Below are 24,182 nucleotides of genomic sequence, written 5' to 3'. Positions count from 1 at the left end.
TTATTTTATAAACATGTATTTTAATTTTTTTTATAATTATAATTGAATAAGAAAAATATTATATTTATATATACTTAATTATTCTAATTATCTTAATATTGTTCCTTGGAATAATACTAAAATTAAAGTTCCCAGCTATCAAAAATGTCATACTGGCACATACATGTCTCACTACACCTTTGGTTACACAATATTAATAGATGACCAGAATGTTACTTTTAGGTTTTAAAATATGACGTTTACATTTGTGGTGAACTAAAATGAAATTGATATAGATAAGAATCATGTGTTAAGTCTTCAGTTTTTTAAAATTTTTTTTTAATGCAATAATATTGAAAGAAGCGTATTTGAATGTTTGAAGAAAAACATATGAAATGCCAATTAAGTGATTTCATTTTCAAATTCAGTATCACAAAGTAATAGCATTGTTACAGAAAAGCATTATTACAGGATGGTTTTCCTAGCACTGTTCGATTCGTTATTGCAATATTTGTTTTTTTTTCCTTCTCGTTAAAAATGCATATAATTCTTTTTAGATTTATTCAAATTGTTTTACTTTTATTATTTTAGCTGCTTTCCAGCATGTCAGAGAAAATATTGAAGATCTCAATGGAAGGGTTGGGGCCAGGGATACTGATATTATATTTTTGAAAGGATTAATGGAATCTCCTGTTGTCAGTTCATTAGTAAAGGTAAATAACCGTATTTAAATTATTTTTGTTCCGGAGCCATCTATTATATTTATGTTATTAATACTCAAATGAAGAGAGAGTTAGTAAATAAAATTGTTAATAAGTAACATATTGATATCAATTTACATGAGCAATCATAATTTGTTTTTCATTAAGAAATACAGTACAGGGTTCAGAGTTGTCCTGGTATTCGTTACTTTCCTTTAAAAAAAAATTTTATCCATATTTGTTCTGATTTTTAGCTTTTTGTCCTGATTTTAGTACGAGTTCAGATCATCTTATTTGTAAAAAGTAGGTTTGAAAAACTTAGATTTTCGATCCAAAATCTTTTCATTCTAATTAATAATACTAGTACAAGTCGCAGAATTCGATAGTTCTAATTAAGGGACCGTCTACAAATTATATACAAGGCCTAGGCATATCGTCTTACCCACAGGATTGATTTTTCAAACATTTTTGGCGATTCAGTTATTCTATGAAATTGGCACTCAATAGTTTTATATAATCAAACTTTTATGGGGATAAATTAAGGGGTCATTCAATAATTTATTATTTTAAGCATGAAGTAACATCTTGTAGGATAAACTTTTGTAGCAATTATTCATTCGCATTTTTTATTTTTCTGTTTGCTTTTTTTGTCTGGTATATATATAAAGCTTTAAAAAATTTCCTGATTTTTTTTTTTTTTTTTTTGGAAATTATTGTCCTGATTTTTTTCTTAGGTCCACTACTATACCTGACATGCATGAAAACATAATATATGCAACATAAATAATATAATTCTTAACAGTAACATTAATGCATTTAAACATTATGCGCCAAAATAAATAGATGAAATAAATTAATATGAGTAAATTTATGGTTAAGTCAAATAGTTCTGTAAATATTGTACTAGTGAAATTCTTTAGTTCTTAGAATCAGAAGTCTTCTCATTTTTGTTAATTATACATTATCCTTGATACAGTAAATGTTTTAATTGTAAATTTCAGCTTTTCCCACCCTGATTCTAAAAAATATTTGAATTAAAAATATTAAAATTTTATTTAAGTAATAACTATTTTACATCGTTTCATTTCTTGCAAAAATAAATGCTTGAAAATTTTTCATTTTAATTTTCACACCTTTAAAGTCACTAATGTTAACAGATTTATATTGTTATGTATATTACCTATAGTACATTTTTATTCATTATTTTTTAATATTATCAGCAATATTTTTAATTGCATTTTTTATTTTATAACAATATATTATCACAAAAGTATTTAAAATTCATTGGAAATATCTTCAATGTTTATTTCATTAAATACTAGATAATGTTAAAGTAAATGCCAAATATATATTTTAATTCCCTATTTTTAAATAATTAGTGCTGAAACATACTTTTGTGATAAAACATACTGTTATTTAAGTATAGATTTAAACAGACAGTTTGTGATTTACTAACTCCTTTTCGTTATTTATTCATCATCCTCAGCATTTTAAAATATTTAAGTTGAAGAAGTGTTTTACCTTTACTATAGATTGTGCATTTCATGTTCCTTTATTTTTAAATTTGCATTAATTCAATAAATCAAAAAAGAAACTTTTTTTTTTGTTTTTTTTTTATTGAAATATATTGATACTGATACTATTAATTGTATATTGTTGAAGTTAAATTTTCGTATGTGCTAACAAGTGAGAGTGGCTTTTGTTTTATATATTTTATTACTACCACATTTAGACATTAAATTTTTGTTTGTATGTTAATGAAGTTGTAATGTATAAGCATATTTAAAATCTTCGGAAAGCGTGGGAAAGATCATTTATTTTTATCCATGTCTGGCTCAGGTTAACAGAGATCCTAACTTCTAAAAATCTTCTGGCATATACAGATTTTTAATTATGTTAAATGGTTATTAGAAATGTTTAAAAAAAACTTGGCAGGCTATAATTTATTTATTGTAATCATTTTATTCAATTCTCACCTTTTTTTTTAAGGTTCAGGATCAGTTAGAAGATAGCTGTGAATCAGTTCAACCTGTTAGTGTTGGAAACTATAAATTGTTAAAAGACGTTAAGAAAGTTTGTTGTAATCTAACAGGCAAAGATTCACAAGAATTAATCAAATTATTAGATAATCCTCATTTTGAAGTAAGTTCATCCTCTCATATTTGTATTTGTTTTCATGGATTTCTAATTTAAGTGGAAAAAATAGTTATATATATGTATTTTAAATTTAGATGATATTGTTAATTATATTTGATCTTATTCCAAAATTGCTCTTGTCTGGTTATTTATACTACAGTTATAAGGTCTAGTATAATTAATATAAATTTCAAATAATTTAAAAAATCTTTAAAAATTTTAAACAAATACTTTATAGATTGCTAACTTCTTGACAAAATTTAATCAAACCTTTTTTAAAAATTGTTTAGTACAGTTATTTAAAAAATAATGGAGAATAAAGATAAAAATTTTGCACTCTATTTTTATTTCAAAAGTTTTCTAGCCAAATTTTTAATTCCAACATTTTTAATTTGACATTCTTATTTTCAAGTAATTGGGAAATAATTCATAATTTTTTTATAAAATAACTTGAGTAACCAAATTTTTGAAATTCTGAGCTATAATAAGAAATATGAAACAAATAATATTTTTTAATTTTGATTATTACTATAAAGGTTATGTCGTATTGGTCATTTTTGAAGTATGCAATTTTGAATGTGCTGCACCATTGCTAAACCGTAATTTATTAACAATAGAGCAGTATTATCAATAAGCATGAAACTATATTTGGGTAAAGAAGTTTAATTATAATGTGACAGAGTTTTTCTATTCACTTTGAAAGTTTCCGAGATTTGGTAACATGCAAAATAGGAAATTATTATTATTAGGGGTCTCAAACTTTCAATTGCTCTCCTCCTGAAACTATTGTCAAATTTTTCAGATTGTGGCTACCCCCATGATTAATCGTCAGAACAAAAGTATGTTTATCCAGAAAAACTTAGCTTTTGTGACTCATTCCTTAACTTTATTAATTGTCAACATAAACTAATTACCATATTTAAGCTCAACATTTGAAATTATTAAGATAAAGCACTTAGTACATGAAAATTTCATTGATAAAACAAAAGTTAGCCATCATAGCTTTCTTTTTTTTTTTTTTTTTTTTTTTTTTTAAGCACTATTCATGTTGCACTTGCGAAGTTGCTGTTTATTATTTTTTGTTCCAAAATATTTTTTGTATCAAGTTTTTCACTGGCTCTCTGAGCCTCTACAAATAGATTGCAAATGCATAGTGTGAAAAATCACAATTGTAACATATCTGAATTTACAAATGGCTCTACAAAGTTTAATTATACTTAATTTTATTAAACATTTATTTTTCTTAAAACTTTATACTGTTTAATAACATTTAAATTTAATGTATCCAAAATTTATATTTTTTTAAAGAAAAATAAAAAAAAAAAATTTCTTGATTTTAATGGTAAAAATTTTATACTATGTTTTCTAAATTTCTTATGATTCTGTAGTTGTACCTCTTAAGAAATATTTAGTTTTTAAGGTTAGAGTTTTCCTACTTTTAGGCCATGATTGAAGCTCATGATATTGTTGCAAGTAAAAGGTATGATTCTCCCGAATCTTCACCTGTTATATCCACTTCACCTCTTCTCCGAGTGAACAATGGTCCGGCTACTGAAGCTGTTCGAATGGTTGGAATAAGAAAAACCGATGAAGAACCACTGGCAAGTGTTAATGCTTCTAAAAGTGTATAATTTAATTTCTGATTAAAAAAAAATAACATAGTTGTAACTTGTATGCCTTATTAAAGTGTTTGACTAATTTGACCCATATTTGATTTTTAAAAATTGATTTAAAATTTTTTCTACCCATATTTCAATTTGCGTTTTTTAAAATTTGTCTTACATGCATAAAAAGAAAATATTTTTTTTATTGTTGTTGTAATTGATTAAACAATAAATTTTGTTCACTAAACTTTTATTTACTGTTTTAGGGCATTACTGTTCGAAAGGAAGAAGATAATCTTGTCATAGCTAGAATTCTTGCTGGTGGAATAATTGATCGACAAGGTAAGAAAAATTTATTTACGTTTTCGATAGGATAACAATAAATTTTTTTTTAAAAATCAGTAGCTTTTACTTTTGAACTTATTGATGTAAATATTGTTGGGAATAAAGGGCTACAAATAAAGTTTCTTTGATTTTGTAACTTCAATTAAACTTTTTTTTTCTTCATCTTAGCATATAGATTTACTAAGTATTTCTAACAAATAATGAACTAATATTATTAACTAATGGTAGTTTCTTAATTATTTTTTATGAGCAGGTTTGCTAAATGTTGGAGATACCATTCTAGAAGTAAATTCTGTTGAAGTACACACCCCTATGGATTTACAACAACAACTTCAAAAATCTCTTGGAAGTGTAACATTTAAAATTCGTCCATCCAATACCGATCTCATTGCTCCAGCTCAGGTAACGTTCACAATAAAACCATTATCTGCATTATATTTTATTATGAACTAATTTACTTAAATAAAGTTTTTTGTTCCCTCTGTTGATAAAAGATTAAGCTTGAATTTATTTAAATCTTGCACTTTAGAGGCAAGTTTAGTGCTTTAAAATATTTTATTTACAATTGTTAGACATGCTTTTTTTATGCTTAATCCACATGGTTTTAAGGAGAGGATTATTTTTTGGTATTTATTAAAACGAATTTTTACTTAGTTTAAAATCTTTTTACTTTAAAATCTCAATGTTTTAATACATTCGTTCAGCTAACTTCAATTAGAGTATTGTAGAATTACTTTTCGATGCACATACATGATTTTTGTAAATTTTATTGTCCACACGATTTTCTCGGTTGCATTTTTAATATAATATTAATACAATTCGGAATCACACTTATGAATAATCATTTAGAATGGAAAATTTTTGACCACTCTGAAATTTTGTGATTTTTGGCGGTAATAATCCTTGCTTGTGAGACTTGAGGGGTAAAAATTTTTTTGGTACTGTAATTAAATGGCGAATTTTGTTTTCGTGATACCCAATTTTTTTTTCATATTGTTGCTGAAATTGAATTAAAATCGATCAAAAAAAGACCTTTCCAGTAAACAGGAATCTGGATAAGTGACTTTGTTCCAGAAAATTTCAGATTTTATGAAAATTATTGCTTTTTTTTTGTACGGTATCTTTTCAAACATATAATTCAAAAGAAAATAGTTGCTGATAGTTTTAGTTTTTATAAATTGTTGAAGTGTACTGACAGTAGCTTTGTATAGAATTTATATCAAAGTATATAGTATTCAATTGAAATATTTAGTGGTCTATTTTGAAATAAGATTAAAACAAAGTAAATGTTTTGATTATATGTTATTTTTTAAATCTGATTTGAAACACGTAAATTACAACAATAAACAGTTTTGACTTTATTGTTTAATTTATTTTTAGACATTTGTGAAAGCTTTGTATGCATATGATCCGTCCAAAGATTCTCTTCTGCCTTGCAAAGAAATTGGATTATCATTCAAGCAAGGGGATGTTTTGCAAGTTTTAAGCCAAGATGATCCTAACTGGTGGCAGGTAAATTTTAATTTGAAAAATTCCATTCATACTTTGGAGTGCACTTTTGAATCTACTTTTATTATTTTAACCTTAATTTTAAAAATAATTGTTTTATATGTAGGCTAGAAGATTAGATGCTATGGGTCCTGCTGGCTTAATTCCTTCACAAGAGCTTGAGGAACGCCGGCATGCTTTTGTCCGACCAGAATATGATCATGCAACTAAAAGCAGTAAGTAATTTGTTTAGATTTTTAGTATATTTCTCTTATATTCTATTGTAAATTTACATAGTTCCATATAGGAATTTAGATAAGGTAAAATTTTGCTAGAATGGGGTAATTAAAAAAAAGGTTAATATTCTTAAATATTTTTTTACAAATATTAACTTTTTTATCATTCATTCATTTACTGATATATTTAAAAAATATTTTAAGCTTCATTTTATCTGGAAATTTAATTGATGCAGTGGTTCTCACTATTTAGCCAGGTCTCAAGAGAAAGAAGTCTTGCCCTGCAGCTGGGAAGTAAAATCTCATAGCAGGGTTGCCACAGACGACTAAAATGCAACTATTTTCAGCATGAGGCGACTATGGCAACTTTTTTTGCCTGAAAAGGCTAAAAAAGCAACTATTTTCAGAAAAAGGAGACTATTAGGAGACTTTTCTGTACTTTAGCAATGTTTTTTAGCATAAATTTGGTTGAAAACCTGCAGCCCTAAATTTCTTTTCTTAAAAAATAAAAAATGTGAAATAAAAATAATAAAATTTAAAAAAATTAAATAATTTAAACATCAAAAAATGAAATATTTTAGATTGCAAATTTGAGTTATCACTTTCTAATGCTTTCAATTTGCACAGATTCTTGTAAATCTATTTTGTTTTTCGATCTCCTTTTCAACAGTTTTTGCAACGAAATTCTGCACGATTTTAAAACACAAAATTTTTAATACGATATTACAATGCATTAATTTATATTTAATTAATAATTAAATAATTAATTATAATTAATTAATTTAATTAATTAATAATTTATATTATCTATATATATTTGCTAAGTTAATTATTGATAAAAGGGAAAATTTCTTCGAATAAATGTGTTCTTTTTTAATGAAAAAGTATTTTTTGAATGAATTTTAGTAATTAAAAATATTTAATTTTCTGCAAATATACTAATTTTTTTATATAAAAATTTAGTACTAGAACATTAACGTTTATATAAAAATTATCATATTTGCCACCAACTTGACTAAATGGATCATGGTATATAACAATTAAGTCATTTAATAAAATTTTAGTCTTATTTTTGTTCTTATTTAGGCAACTATTTTCATAGTTTTCGGCAACTATTTTCATGCTTTAGGCTACTAAAAGCAACTATTTTGTTCATTTTTTTTCTGTGGCAACTCTGTCATAGTAATATGAAGTTAAGGGATTTTAGTAATGTGTGAAAATACAAAGTTAGGGACTGCTTTTAATTATAACATTATGTAAAAAATAATTTTCAGCAGATTATTTTTCATCAAATTTATACATCTTAATTATATTGATACATCCTGATATTCTGTCAAAAGCATTAAGTGTGGGGAATACTTAACTCTTAAAATAAAATTAAATATTTGATGTTAAAATTCATTGAAATTTCTTTTATTTCCAGCTATGTGTGGTACTAAAATTACGAAGAAAAAGAGAAAAGTCTTATATCAAAGTAGAGCAAATGCAGGTAAAAATAATTTTGTTTGTTTTTTAAAAATTTAAAACATATTTCACTTAAATACACTCTAATAAATGGCCATGCCACTCTATTTTGAAAGACCCCCATTTTCTTTCATTATATTACACTGTACCCTAAGTCCTGTTAAAACATTGACATTGAACCTTACGCTACAATATAGCGACCAATGTTTAATTTTTTTTTTTTTTATTCTCATGAAAATCACTTAAAAATAAGTATTAAGCATTTTTGTGCTTTCAAAGCAAAATGTTTCCATTAACAGTAAATCATTTGATTTAATAAAAGATTCAAAGAAATTATTTAAACCTCTTTTACTTTTGGTGTTATCACACATCATATTAAAAGCATCTTGAATTTTCTTTGAATGGAAGCAGAATGATGCAATCTCGATTCTACTCTTAGGTTGCCAAGATCTATGATAAAAAAAAGCTTAGAAGGTATGGATAACTCCACATTAAAAATCAAAGTATATATACAATTGTCATGCTGAAAATTGGGCTTGCATGCTTTTTCAATTAAACAAATTCAAAATTAAGGGTATAATAAGTCTATTAATGATACTTTCTGTGTTTGAAATTTTATTTCCTTCTTTTACAAGATGTTAGTCTCCTTGAGTGATATAATTTGGAGTCAAAACATGATATTCACTTTCTATTTTGCTGTATTTTGTTTTTGTTTAGTCTTTGCAGTTATTTGATTGCACCTGCACTTATGCTATTTATTGAAAATAACTGCCCAGAACCTGGGTATTTCTTCATATGTTATGTAATATTTGGAATTTTACTTTTTTTGTTTATATTAACATAAAAATACAAGTTGCATTTTTATAGTTTATTCTTTTACTTTATATCTTTTTTAAATGTAGCATTGTTTTGTTAAAATTATTCCAGTATTGTATAGTTGTGAATAATAATTAATGTTACTTTCTTGTACTCTCCATGTATAAACCTCACCTTACAATACCAGTTTTCGTTTAAATGTCAATGACTGTATCCTAGATCAAGAATTGTTTTTATATAAATAGATATGCAATAAATTTATTTTTTGAAATGGCCAAAAGCTGTTTCGAATTTTTTTCTTTTTTTTTTTGCGTTTTTGAAGAAAAAAAATTATTGGTAGTCCAATTTTTTTTAATTAAAAAAGTTGCATGTCACCATTTTTTTCACAGAAATAGCTGTTTTTCGGCATAAACATCTAATTAGTTGTACTGAAATATATAAAATTGTCTGTAAATGTGTAAGTTGTAAATTATATTCATAATTTTATTTTCTGATTAAATGTGACTAAAGTTTTGTGATAAATACTTCGAAAAGATTTAGCCTATTCTAAAGGTTTTTAATAAAACCACTCAGCCTTTCTGAATTTTAATGATGGTGAGGTAGCAAAGTTTTAAAACTTTATATGATTGTTTGAAAAGTTGCAAGTCAAAAAATCTCTTCTTTTAATGATAAATTAAGTATTTTTATAATAATACTGTAAAATTCTTAATGCATATAGTGAAGCATAAAAATTTATCTTGCATATTTGAAACAAAGGTAGTTATTAGCATTTCGAAATAAAATGTGTTAATGTTGGAAGTTGCGTATTTCAAATAGTTTCAGTTTTTCACTGCAAACACTATTACTATTTACTATATATATCTCATTTCCCCATTAATTTACCCATATGGGTTCAATAAAATCAGGGCTCTTTTATAGCCACTATCAAAGTAAGTTATGGATGGAAATTTTTTTTTTTGATTTCTCTTAAAAAAATGCCAGGTTCTTTTATTTATGAATATAGAGAAGAAGACAATTTCTGAAATTTTCAAACTTTAAAATGGAGCTATAGACATTTAATCAAAAACCCTTCAAGTATCCATGGTAATCCTTTACTAATAAACACTTGAATCGTAACAATAAAGTTTGATATTAAACAACTTGCTACAAAAAATTTTATGCACATCTTAAATATAATGATATGTTTACAAATTAAGTGACTTACTTACTTAACAATGCTAATTAGTTTCCTGGTTATAATTTGTGGTGAAAAACCATATCCAAAAATAAATTTACCTGTATTTTTTATTTAAAACGCTTACCTTTTTTTTTCTACAGCGTTTCACAGAGTAAAAATTAATTTCATTATATTTTTGCTTATAAATGTCAAATTAAAAACCAATTTAGTGCAAAATAAAAATAGAGTTTCGCATGTTTTTAATAAGTCAAAAATGTAGCTGCATTTTTAGCAGTATAGCATATATGATATTGGGATTTCATGTTTTGCAGTTAGTAATAAATTTAAGATGAAAAATTTCTTTAAGTATCAATGTGCTGTCATTTGAATATTAATCATTAACACATTTATTTTGTCTTAGAATTTGACAAGGCTGAATTACTTCTGTATGAAGAAGTTGCTCGAATGCCACCATTTGAAAGGAAGACTCTAATTCTGTTAGGTGCTCAGAGTGTTGGTCGAAGAACAATGAAAAATAGATTAATAAAAGAAGATCCTGATAAATTTGCTTCTCCAGTTGCCCGTATGTAATGATAGCTTTTTTAAAAAAAAACAATTATAAATTAATAATTTGATTTGTGAATAATTGCCTCGTTTTGAAGGCATTTATTAAAATTAAAACAGGAAAAAATATGATTTTAAGTTATTAGGATTCTAGAAATTTTGAAAATTGAATCATAATGGCTGTTGTGTATATGAAGAAAACAACTTTGTTTTCAGGAGTAAAATATCTCTAACTACCAAAATTTAGTAACAGTTATCACATATATTCGAGCCGCTATGGCTTAGTGCGTAAGAGAATGAACTGTCACTGTGAAGAACTGGGGTTCAATCCACAATGGCAGCTTGAAGACCACCCAACTTCAGATAGATCGATAACGGCTGCAATGCTGACCATATTGCCACAGTCATAGCATTGTTCGCAAAATTAAGGAGCCTTAATCTCCATAATCCCCCTGGCTCTCAATGAGCTGTTGCAAGAAGGCCTTACTTTTATAGCACATATTTAGAACTGTTTCTTGTCTACAAAAGTGTAAGAAGTGGTCGACGGTTTTTAGTTGAGAAAAGTAAAAGCTTTCACGTAACTATTTAGATGTCTAAAAGTTAAATGCTTTTTATACCAGTTTTTCTAGGTACATAAACAACAGCGTTATAAGAAATTTTGTTCACATTTTAATATGTTGCATATCATACTTTCAAAATTATGTTACTACAATTTCAAAACTTTTTTTGTACCTAGCTAAAACTTCAAATATTATCTAAAATTTGATCATGTAACATAGCACACTTTAACTACTTTGTGACCAATGTCATATTTTTATTTGTAACTGAAATCTGAAATTTTATGTATCATGTTAATGTTTTTCTGTGAGTTAGATATGAAATAATTTTTTACATTCCATTATTTTAATTATAATTCATGGAAAGTGTTCTTTTATTTTTCTTTTTTTTCAAGTTAATTGAATGCTTTGAGGTCTGTACCATAGTTTTAAAAATCTAAATGTTCCTTATTAAATGTGGTCAGTTTCTCTTTGTTGGTTTTTAGTTGAAAGTTAAAACAAAGCTCAACTGACTGTTTGGTTGGAATATCAATTATGGAACAATTTAATGTTGAATTCAGTTATTGTTTCTTTAATGATATTTGAAATTGCTTATATGGAGCAAAAAAAACATTTTTCTTTAATGAACGCATCTTAATAGGAAAAAAAAAGTATAACTACAATATTTTACATTTCAGAATCAGATTTACTGCTGAAAAAAATATTTACTCTGTTTTTCCTCTCTCTGGCACTTTACTATTTTAATTAATTTAATTTAAACTATTAATTATCTCAAATTCATATATTTCTTTCCAATAGCACAATTTAAAAGAAATATATTATACTAGTACCACTAAAAATATTTCAGCTAACTGTTGGTTTTCAGATACTTCACGACCAATTAGAGAGACAGAGCAAGATGGTAAAAATTATTTCTTTGTTACACGTGAAGCTATGGAAGCTGATATAGCTGAAAATAAGTATTTGGAGTATGGCGAACACAATGGGCATTTATATGGAACAAAGCTTGAATCAGTGAGAGCTATTATTCGTTCAGGAAAAATGTGCATATTAGATTGTAATCCACAGGTGAGTATTATAATGGCTTAAAATACACAATTTATTATATATTTTATTCTTATTTTCTTACTAACTTCTGGTTGTTTTATCTAATTCTTTTAGCATTTTAAATACATTATTTTTTTTATTTGTTACATAAAGATTTATCACTAATATAATACTAGTGGTTAATTAAAATCAATGTTGCATGTAATGTTCAGGATTAATTTTGATCAAATATACTGTATCCTCATTTCTACATTATTTTATGCTGTGTTGTAAAATTTATTTGCTTTTTTTTGTAATCACTAGTTAAGAAAATGAACTCTTTTCAGCATTTGTTTGTTCAAATATAAATAATACTTATTGTTTAATAAAAAATATGTTTATGAATATCTATTAAAATATTTCTTTATAATTCTATTCTCAAATGATTTTGTTGTTAGTTAATTTGTATTGATATTTAAAATGGACTATTGAAATTTCTATTTGTAAGTAAATATTAACTTTTACATAATCTTAACTTTTTGTAAGTAATGTGAAAGTAAATGTCATACAATTAATTTTAATAGTTGTGCTATTTTTTTAATGATATTGTGAATGTGGTAAGGAAAAATTATTTTGTTTACTTTCAGGCTCTGAAGATTCTCAAGACATCAGAATTCATGCCATATGTTGTTTTTATTGCTGCTCCTGCTGTGGACCAATTAAAAAATATGCATGAATTCGCTAGACCTCATAATTACAGCAGTAGAAATTTAACTGTGAGTACAAAAATGCACACAAATCATGTACACCTTGAATTCTAATTTTATTTCTGCAACAGTTCTAATTTCAGTGTTCTTTTATATATTTTGATAAATTGTCCTTAAATATAAAACTTAGGGTATACTTTTACTTCATGTCAACTTTAAGTATTACATGTTGTAAATAAATGATATATAATCTTTTAATTAATTTTTCGATTTGCTTAAAAGTTTCATTGCTTAGCATTTATGTATATTAAATACATAGGAATGTCAGGGAAAAAATCGAAAGCAAATATTTCCTTCTCACTAGTTTTACAAGCTCATACTTTCATAAATTAAAAAATAAACTAATTTATCAGAAATGTCTTATTTTTGTTTCAAGGCTTCTGTTTTTATTCAAGTTTGTTTCATTTATCTGTTTTGTATCGTAGCACAAGATCTATATAATGCAATTCTGAGAATCACAATTCTCTGTAAACCGCATTAAATTTAACAGATGTAAATAATAGAAATTTTTGTAACGAAGTAAAAACAATTAACTTTTTATATTATTTGTTAAGAGGTTACAATTTCTGAAGCAAAAACCAACGTAAATAAATTTTTTTGTTATTATTTTTAATTCTCTAAAAAATAAAATGATTTTTTTTTCTGCAAATAATTAATCAATGGCATATTTTTGCGTTTTTAAGTATTTGTATCTAAAAATTATTCTAAAGCATTTGTTCCAGATTTATATGGCTGCCATGTTTAGTAAGTTAGTTTAAAAATATGTAAAATGACCTATATTACCCAAAATTCTATAAAATGTAATAAAATGTCCTCGCTTTTCAAGATTTTCTAGTGCATTAACAAATGTACCTTGTTCTTTAAAATTATTTAAAGAACAATAATTAAGTACAGTGTGAATTTGGTTATTCAAAATATTCTTAAATTTTCATATTAACACCCTACAAATGATGAATTTTCTTCATTTGGCTACTGGTGATTAACTGTGAAATGATGAATTTCCATCATGTTCGCAGATATGACAAATAAGGAAATAATAATTTAAGATAATATATTTGATTAAAGATGTGAAATATTTTAAAAATTTTCTTTTGATTGTAGCACTTTAATAAAGTTTATAACTGAAAAGATATTGTTAAAAACTAAATAATTTGGGAGGGGGGATCTGCTTAGTTTTCAACCACATTAATAATAGGAAATTTACTGAAATATTGCAGATTTTGCTTGCAATATAGCTCTTGTCTAACTCTTTGAGCATTTTGTTGCTAAAGCACATCTGTACTAAATTTTTTTTTAGAATACTGTTTTTCTTTTTTTTAATAATACAGGGGAAACCAAGAATAAAAACACTCTTTGACATGTTTAGTAAAAAAAAACATACATTAAAAGCTAATAGAGAGTATAGGCTTGTTTACACGGTGCAAGTTCTTGAATCTGAGAAATTGGGGGAATTTCTCTTTCCAAGAAATTGGATGACTCGTCGACACTATCCAAGTTCTTGAATGTCACTGATTGGTCGGAAGAAAAACTACCACATGTGCATTGTGCAAATAAAATCAAAATACACAAATAGTCCGTAACAGATCAATATATGAAAACAGACTACAAATTGACATAATCTGATGCCTGTTTGTTGACGTCATAAAACCTACGACGCTGTTTGGTTAAGGGAGGAAAAACTTGTGGATGGAAAGTAGAACATGCTCTACTGTCATCCAAGGTTTTGGACCAAGTACTTTGATGATTGTTTACACAATCCAAACTCAAAGCAAGAAACGTTTCATCGATTTCAATCACTCTTCGTCAATGAACTTGGATTGTCTAAACAAGCCTTATCTCTGTGTTTCAAGAAGTTTTTTTCCTACTTATAACAGCTGATAGGACAACAGAAAGTTACAAGTAAATCTGTTTATTTTAATTCGCTGTTTTTCTCGCATGAAACTATATGAAACTATGCAAAAGGTTTGCTAGTTTTTTTTTCTATATTTTAATATTTTGCTAATTATCTTAAGCTAATCATTTACAGCATTAAAGTTAGAAATGTTTAACTAAATGTTAAACCTTATCTTTGCTCAACATAAATGCTGAAAGAGATAAATGTTAAAAGGGTTATTCCAAGGACTGCAAAGTGTCAAGATTTTAACTTGTAGAGAATTAAAAACTCAAATTTGGTTAGTTTCATTTTAAAAGGCTCATCTCAAAAGAATTGAAACTAAGTATTGTTTTATTTGAACTCTTGAATTGCATGTAGTGGTGAAAAAAACAGCTTTAAAATAGAAATTATTTCCTTAAACGTTAAGTTTTTTTACCTCTAAAAAAACTTTCTCACAAAGCGGAGAAAGTTGGCATCTCTTCATTAGCGTGTCATTTATGAATTTTCTTTCTGTTGATATCTTTAGATGAAAGCACTAAGCACATTTCTAACTTCTTTTGAAATTGCTCTAATTTCTTTCAGAGAAATAATAATTATGTAAGATTAATCTTACAGTTTTAAAATTTGCTTTTTTTAGTTTCAAGTATACAAAAACATTGTCTTTCTGTAATTATTTTATCTTCAAATTATGTTGTGCATTTTTCCTTAAAATAAATTGGATATTTATAAAATTTTGAAACAGTAGGCATTTATAATCAAAAGCTTCAGCAAATGTAATTCCTATGGAAGTCTTCTAATAGAATAGAAACTATAATAGAACAAAAGTTAAGTTAGACTAAATTCAACAATAAAGGCATAAGTCACTTTTCTTTGATAACCATTCTCAACCTTTTTAAAATGTGGTATTAACATGTTTCTTTTTAATTCAAATTTCAACATCTTTAAATGTTTCTTTTTAATTTATATTTCAAGAACATACCTCAATAGAAACTCTTAAGCAATGTTGAATCAATGTGTTAAATTGCTTGGGATATTATCATTTGTAAGACTTTAATGTAGTTTTGATTTTCTTACTGCTCTTATTAGTACTTATCTCTACGATATGTCAGCAAACAATTAGTATACTTCATTAAATATTTTAAAGTATTTCTCACTTTTGTATGCATATTATTAAGTTTCCATTTCAAGGGTCATTTGCAATCGAACTCTATATCAAATTTATGTACAGATGTATTTGTGAACCTAGTTATCATGTCTTTTACTTTCTTTTTTTTTTCCCCTATAGTTTGATCGGGCTATGGGTAGGCATGGTTCAAGGCGTGCTCGAACTATGGAAAGTTTAGCATCTTTGTATGAGGTGAGATATTTTTAGTTGCTTAATAATATTTTTAAGTACATTTTTTCTTTGCTTTGCCATTTTAAGTTAATAATGTACAGCTTATTTAGTTCACTGAAATTTTCTTTTTTCTAAGTAATATATATCTTATTTAAAGTTAAGTCTTGCTTTGCTAAATAAGAAATTTTCTTAATGATATTCCAAGATTATAGAAAGTATCTTCCATAGTTAAATAGCTATTCAACTGTGAAAAATAAAATATTCTCAGGTTTAGATACTTGAAAATTTTTTGAGTCTCCATATTTTGATTTTTTTTTCCCTTTAAAAGCAAGATAACAGATATTGTTAGTTTTTTTGTTCATCAAAAAATAAAATTACTTTAAAAATATGCTAAAATTCTTAATCTTGTTCTTAAAATGTAAATATTTATTTGGTATCATTCTATCAGCATATATTTTTTCTAGGAGGAAGATTTAAGAAATACAGTTGAAGAAAGTGCAAGATTGCAAAGGGCTTTTGACAAATATTTTGATTTAGTTCTAATGAACACAAACTTTGAGAAAACATATGAGCAGCTAAAAGATGCTATTGATGCATTATCAAGTGAGCCACAATGGGTTCCAATTTCATGGGTTTATTAATGTAAGAACTGTATTGCTTTAAAGCTATATTTGTTTTAAAACAAGCTTTAATATATACATTTATTTTTTATTTGAGCTTGAGAGATCTGATTTTTAAGACTTAAGTGTAATATATATGTTGAAAAGTGTTGTACCTGGCTTTGGAATCTGTGATAAGCATTCCAAGTAGTCGACAAGGAAATAATTTGCATTTCATTCTGAGTAATTTTTTCATTGATTAAATAAGGAAATTAAGATTTGCTTATTCATTCATATTGTCTTCCACTTAGTTAAACAAACCATTTATTCTTAGTCATCAATCAAACTGCCGTTTTTGCATGTTTTAAAACAGAAAATATGTTCATTCATTAAAACATTGTTCATCTGTGACTCACAATTTAATTTTAGAGTTAAATGAAAAAATATTAAGATCATTTTCTTGGGTTAGCTGATTGCTCATTTGGTTCACTGATTTGTCTTAAAAGTAAATTATGTCTTTCAGTAGCTCTAATTCTTATTTTAAATTGATGTGACTTAGCATATTTTTTTTGTTGGGATTTTTTTGTTATTCACTATTTTCCATTGGGCTATGGGAATATGCATTTACTTCTGTTAAGTTGAATCAGTATTTGTTATTTATTTTTGTTTATTGTGTTTTTTTAATATATATTTGAAAATTATAGGCATTTGGTCGATGTGAAATTTTTTTATATATTTTGTCAATAGTATTAGTAGAAATAATAATTTTATTTGACATATTACTGTGAAAAATTAAGCTTCATAAATTACAGTGTTGAAATACTGAGAATAACCATAGCAAATGCTGGTAATTCATATTATATACCTTACTTTTGAATCTCTTTCTCAAAGTAAAGTGTGGTTTTCTTCACTTTTATTAACCACATAAAAGTTTGAAAAACCAAATTTCTCACTATTGAATCTCCTATTTATTTCACATTGAATTTTTCCCATAAAGTTTAAACATGTTTTGCTATCTACATTGTTTTGGCCTGTATAAAGTATCTTACTTACGTAGTTAACTTAAGAAAAGTGGAAGAATTAAGTGAAACTTTCAGTAAGTTTTTAAAGAGATATATCAGGCAAAAATAATTTAATTTATAAGTTGTTTATTCATTATTGCTTTAGCTTACAAATGATAGCAAAGCTTTATTTTCACTTTTTCAATGAAACTATATTTGTGGTTAATTTAAAAAAGGACACCATTTTATATAATTCACATGCTTATAAATGTAAATGTGAAATTTAGATTTTATCCACAAAAATCTAGCTAGGGCAGGACACAACATAAGAAATTTGTTTTAGAAATAAATTTGTAACTTTCCTAAGTTGTGCCCTCTCCCTATAAATATTTGACTTTTATTTGCTTTCAAGAATTTGTTGCATGCAAAAAAGTGTTTATTAAACTTCAATTTTAAGAATTTTTATATTTATACTCATGCAACCTCTTTACTATAATATAGATCTATTTCTTTTACGCATTCCACAATGACTGAAATTTAAGTTATTATTTTTCTAACCTTGCATAAGATTTTAACTATTATATTTTATATTACTTTTACCATTTACTTAACCGTAAGTGTGTTTTTTAAATAGTATTGATATATTAAGATTTGAATATATAAGAAGCATAATATAATTTTTGCTAATTATTTTTATTCAGTTCGACTTTTACATTTAGAATGCGTAGTTAAATTTTGCCTTAATTGCCCACAGAGATATGTTAGAGCTGAATCCTCAATTTTCAAGTGACAGATAAAATGAATGTCCTCTGGTTTGAGAACAATCTCGAATACTCAGGGATATTGGTTGAATATGCATAGAAAATATTGCTTAGCATTAAATGCTTAACTGTTGAAGTTAAATATCAGTTTTCTTTTGAATTTAGTGTAGTTAATAAAACCACACTTGTATATTTTAATGATATGGCTAGCTTTTAAACCTAGTATCTTTTGTGAAACTACACAAATTCTCTAATTTTTTCAAAGAGTATATATACATATTTTCAAATCAGTTGGAAAATTAAAGACAATCAAATGGTATTTCTTTCTAAGTATCATTTAGATTAGTTAGTATCCATCATTAAATAGTTTCAAAACTTGTGCCACATGTGTCACTAACAAATATTTTGTATAAATAATTGAATTTCAGGTTTTTTCAGCTATGTATGAAATGTGTTTATAATGAGAGTTGATAGCATTTTGAACAAGACTAAAATTTTGTATTGCAGAAGTCTTTTTTTTTTTTTTTTAAATATACTATTGATGTATAATATATATTTAAAAGTTATTACGCTGACTGCGTAAGAAGTGCAATGCTAATTTTGGAAAGAAAACTATTAATTATAGCATGCAATTATTTTTCTGCTAAGTATTAGACATAAAACTTTACATCCTACCTAGTCTGCAATTTAACTTCAATAAATTCTGTATTTGGTTTTTCATGGGCTAGATTTCATGCTGCTTTAATTTAGCCCAAAATAATGTGAGTCTGTTTTTTATTTAGGAGAGGGGAGATTGAGACAAAGAATTTCTCTTGTCCTAAAATAATAGTTTTTCTGGTGCTTCGTTTGAAAGTATATATTTTTTATGTTAAGGTTGGTGTTTTTGAATTAGTTGAACGAATAATTTTATGTCAGACTTACAGTAAAAATAAATTTTCCATGCATGGAATGTTTTTAATCAAATAGGTTAAATTTTTTATTCAGAAAATAAAGTGTGTAATGTGTGGACTTCATTTATAGAAAGATTAATTCTTGATTCAAGCTCTTTTTGTAAAATATGTTCATATGTTCCTCATTAAATCTCCCATAAAAATTTAATTATTAGTCATCAAAACTTGATTTAGCCTGTTATATATTTATCTTAATTTTTAAAAAAAATGGGAATTTTTATTGTAACAATGTTTCTTAAACGTCGAACCTCTGATCAAACATTTTCCACTTATCTTAGAAATCATATGCACACATGTTTTATGACAAATTGAATGATGCCTCTGTTTTAATCTGCTTTAGTAAAGTTATTTTATTTAAATGTTTATTTTTGAATGTAATTTTTTATGTAATTAATACTTTTTTTTACTATTTTATGCATTTGGTGATAGTTCATGTTTACCTCTTTTATAAGTCATGCATTGATGTATTCATTTTTCAAGCTTTAATAAAATAAAAACTTAAGTGCTAATTATATGCTTACATATACCTGTAAAAAATACATTATCTTTTTGTGGCATTATATTATGCATAATTTAAACTTCTTAAATTTTAAAGGAATTTCTTTTTAAACTGCACTAGTCATAATGTCAAAATAAAAACTGAGCTAATCCCAGTGGAATAATTTAAGTTTTCAGAGTATTCATTATATTTTTAGTTTAATATATAATGAACCTTATTTTATTTGTTTACTAGTTTTACTTTTCCATTGATGTAGTTTATTTGATGTTTGCTTAGAATAATATTTATTTAATGTATGTTTTATTTTATTTATATAAATTATTGGTTGTGAAGAACATTTTTGTTTTGATCTAATATAATAGTCATATGAAGAGTTTCTGAATGCTAACTTTCTTATTCAAATAAATCTTTGATACTATTTTGATTGCATTTTTAAGGCTATATTACCTTTTTTTAAAATTTTTTAGCTTTATTGATCTAGTTTGCTTAAGATTTAAAAGAGCATCTTTTTTTACGTAAATTAAAACATTAAAAATAAAATAAGATAAACTTTTAAGACATGGACATATCCTCCAGTTGTACAAGCATTACTCTCAGATTTTTTCTATTGTATTTTTGTAGTGAAAAAGAAAATTATTTATAATTCCTATTAGACAAGGTGCTAAAATGGTTAAAAAAATTTCTATGTTTAGTGCTTGTAATTGTTCTGACTGTAGTTAAAAAGTAAATGAGTATAGTCCAGTAGAACATTTTGACAGATTAGAAATTTTGTAATTTATACACATTCAAAGTTTAAATCACTTAAAAATGTTATGAAAAGAGTTATGTTTATTCTTTTCCTCTTTATCGAAGCAACTTAATTTTTCTTTGTTTATATTAGAAACATTTTAAGTCTTTATTAAGTTTCAAAATTTGAGAATGTGGTATTCTTTCTTCAAAAAAAAAAACACTTGTATTTTATAAATAAAAAAAATTGCTTTAATACTTTATTTTTCCATAGAAAAACTTGTGTAGCTTAAAATATATAATTTTCATGCTGGTTGCTATTTATTGTTTTTGTATTGTTCTCTCTGTGTTAAGTTAAGTAATAATAATAAATGCAAAAAATTAATCTAATGTTCTACTTGCATGGAATTAAAATTTTTCTTTCCATTTAAGGTTATTTGTAAAATATCTATGTTGTCTATTTCAGCACTATATGTGTATTTATATATGTGTACTTACATATGTATGTATAATATATATCTATTCAGGGTGACAATAATTAAAATAGAGATGTTTGAAGTTAAATAAAGAGTAGACTGTTGAACAAAACTGAACTTATTTTGCAGTAGATGCTATTTAGTCAATTTGAATTTTATAAGAAAAAATCAGTTCAATATTTTTGCCACTGTGTACCTAGGTTAATTTTTTTTACTTGCTATAATTTACCGCTAAAATGGGTCGTATTTTACCATTTCGTTGCCAGGTGGCAAACAAAATACTTTATTTTTTAAAATAAAATTTCCATGGTCCTACTCAGAGGTCCCCAAATTTTCTTGTCTTTAGCACTGCTTGCTATATTTTTAGGCTCTTGGTTGACTGCTTGCCTGTCCAATATTGAATTTTTTCAAATTCATCCTCTTAAAACCTGTTTTTAACAACTGGAAAAGTGGTATTAAGTTTGAAAGATTTCTGACAGTGCAAACACAAAAGTAAAAAAAAAAAACTAATTTTACGTTTTATATATTTTTCTAATTGAAGTGTAATTAAAACAAACCAAATTAAAATTTACTACCTCTTACATAAAATAACTAAGCAAAATATTATTGCTTTTAGTAGGAGGAATGAACATTTTGTGTAAATTTAAATCAGATATAATCTCTATTCTTCTCATTCCTTGGTTTTCTGTCTGTTTCTTGTTTCTGTCAGGAAATTGACAATCTCTCTGAAGCCCCTTTACTCCAGATATGAAGATGGAAACCAATTAAAAACTTTCTCCCAATCTTTTATAATATTGTGTAAGTGAAAGATATCTTTTTGATTTTTGCTGCTATTAATTTCTAAATTGTACAATAAATTCTCCTATAGTTCTCCTGATCAATTTGTCTTGAAAAACAATGACATCCATTTTTTCCAGCTAACGAGTTGCCACATACTACAATTAAAAGTGGAAAAATATTTTTTATTGTTTTAAATTTTGAATACGTGTTCCAAATTAAATTGTTTTATTGCGATCTATTATTGTAGACCCTCAGCTTTCCTTTTGCTGTATCAAGCTTTAAACACCTCTAATTTAATTATGACCACCCTTTATATGTATACATAAAAGCACCACTTATTATTTTTTTATTATTTTAAACATCAACTAACTAGCAAAAGAACTTGACACACAGAACTGTTCCTATGAGGTTGCAACATTATATTTAAAGAAGTGATATATATGTTTAAAAAATATAATTTGCCTGAAAAATGATAAAAATAGGTAAATTAGTATATATCAGAAAAGCTTGTTTTCTATAACTTTTGTGGTGTTAAATCAGATTTATTAAATCTTGTTATAACAGTCGCATTCCAATTTACAAACTCAAACATTCCAAACTTGACTGGTAATGAGTATGACTTTTTTATGATCTTGTTTATACTTTTATTTTGATATGAATGTATATTAATACTTTGAATTACAGTTTATTGTTATTCAAAGTAAGATTTTACTATTTAAAGCTATTAAGTGTTTATCAGAATTCATTATTGTTTTATTGTACTTAATAGTATAAAAAAGTGTTTATAAGTATTTCTTTGCAAAATGTATTTTAATGTATTTTTTCAAGGTCGCTTTGATCTGGATTTGATAAGTTTGTTTTTATTATTTTGACATTTTACATTTTCATATTACATATTTGGAGTTGGATCAAATATTAAAAACATCCTTAAACAGATTTTCAAAAGTTGTAAAACTGTATATAATTTTGTAAAGCTATGCATGTTATGTAACATGTGAATCATATATTTTTAATGCATAGTTTTGTAAAAAAAAATATTTAATAAAGTGTTAAGAGGAAAATTTTCGTCTTTTGATTCATCTTCATAAAACTTTATTGTATTTACTTCATATATATAAGACATTGAATCACAGCTTATAATTATTTTAATAAAGATAATTAGAATCTAGTGTAACAGCATTTCCAGTTACATTATTACACCCTTCATGAAGGAAAAGTAAAATTTCAGAGCTATTTGAAAGCCATTTCATATAAAATATAGGCTTCTCTCTAAAAATATTTTGCAAATTAGGTTAAATTGGAAAAAAAATATTTACATACAAATTTCTTCAAAGATTTTCAAATGAATGAATAAAAGTAAAAACAAGCAAGAAATTCAGAATCGATATAATGAATTTTTTTTTACTACATAGTTATATTTTACAAAATGTGTGTATTTTTGCAATAATTTTAATAGTAAAAATGGAATATTAAACAGTTAAGGAAAAAAATCCCCATAACTTTAAATACTTCATTTTTCTATAACTTATATGGTTCTTAAAATATTTAAAAGGCTATCTGCTAATCAAATCAAAAGTTTGAATATGTGTAGCAAAAAAATTTCTGTTTCACCATTTTGCCCAAAATCAATAGTGTAATAAATATTCAATTCTAATGTCATCACAGCGTTCATAACTTGGATGCACCATACTTTGTTTCTGATGATTTTATGCCCTATAAAAGTGGAATGAGATCTGCTGTGAGTAACAAATTGTTAACAAAACTCATAAGAACAAAAAATTTTAAACGATACTATTTGTGATTAATACACGTTCTATGAGATAGAATGCATTTGCCACACACATAACATTTTGATTGTGCATTTCAGTTAGTTTAATGCATTTTCTGTTTAAGTGATGTAATTTATGGTGCTGCTTGAAAAATTTAATAGGAAAATTTTTAAGTGTAAAACAAAAATTATTATTAATTTAAAAGTCAATTAATATAATTTATTGTTAATTTTAATATTTAAAACTAATATCTTCTGTAAGTTATTGACTTTCTAGAAAGCTCTTAACTTTCCACCTCGAACTGTACATCATTTTTTTTACTTTTATTATGAATTAAGTTTGGTTTCAATTTAGTCCTTTCAGCATTTTTGCTATTAAACTCATCATTAAATTTTTTGATCATGTCACAAATCAAACCTACTTTTAAATTACTAAATGAAATACAATCTTGTATGATGCACGGAAAAATTTAAAATGCACAAGTTCACACAAACACAGAGTGAGTAAAATAAGATTATTTTTAAAGGTTAAAACTTAAATAAATATCTTATTTACATAAAGTTTAAAATAAAA

At 25.5% G+C, this 24,182-nt stretch overlaps 1 protein-coding gene across 4 annotated transcripts in view; it reads left to right on the top strand.

The window, feature by feature from the left end:
* Positions 1–17,981, top strand: part of vari (MAGUK p55 subfamily member vari) — a 50,500-nt gene extending 32,519 nt beyond the window's left edge. For all 4 annotated transcript variants that reach the window (XM_043051875.3, XM_043051871.3, XM_043051879.3 and 1 more), the window contains 13 exons: positions 571–692; positions 2,670–2,822; positions 4,259–4,417; positions 4,687–4,762; positions 5,019–5,167; positions 6,146–6,277; positions 6,381–6,489; positions 7,913–7,978; positions 10,347–10,508; positions 11,912–12,114; positions 12,720–12,848; positions 15,998–16,069; positions 16,513–17,981. In XM_043051875.3, coding sequence (XP_042907809.1) covers positions 571–692; positions 2,670–2,822; positions 4,259–4,417; positions 4,687–4,762; positions 5,019–5,167; positions 6,146–6,277; positions 6,381–6,489; positions 7,913–7,978; positions 10,347–10,508; positions 11,912–12,114; positions 12,720–12,848; positions 15,998–16,069; positions 16,513–16,689 — 1,709 coding nt within the window. In that variant the 3' untranslated portion in view covers positions 16,690–17,981. The remainder of the gene's footprint in view (positions 1–570; positions 693–2,669; positions 2,823–4,258; positions 4,418–4,686; positions 4,763–5,018; positions 5,168–6,145; positions 6,278–6,380; positions 6,490–7,912; positions 7,979–10,346; positions 10,509–11,911; positions 12,115–12,719; positions 12,849–15,997; positions 16,070–16,512) is intronic.
* Positions 17,982–24,182: the final 6,201 nt, after the last annotated feature.

This window comes from Parasteatoda tepidariorum, chromosome 11, assembly GCF_982258835.1.
Source record: "Parasteatoda tepidariorum strain Cologne lab strain chromosome 11, Ptep-v5.0, whole genome shotgun sequence".
Taxonomy (NCBI): Eukaryota; Metazoa; Arthropoda; class Arachnida; order Araneae; family Theridiidae; genus Parasteatoda; species Parasteatoda tepidariorum.
The sequence above is the reverse complement of the archived record's forward strand: the minus strand, read 5'-3'. Positions and strand labels throughout refer to the sequence as shown.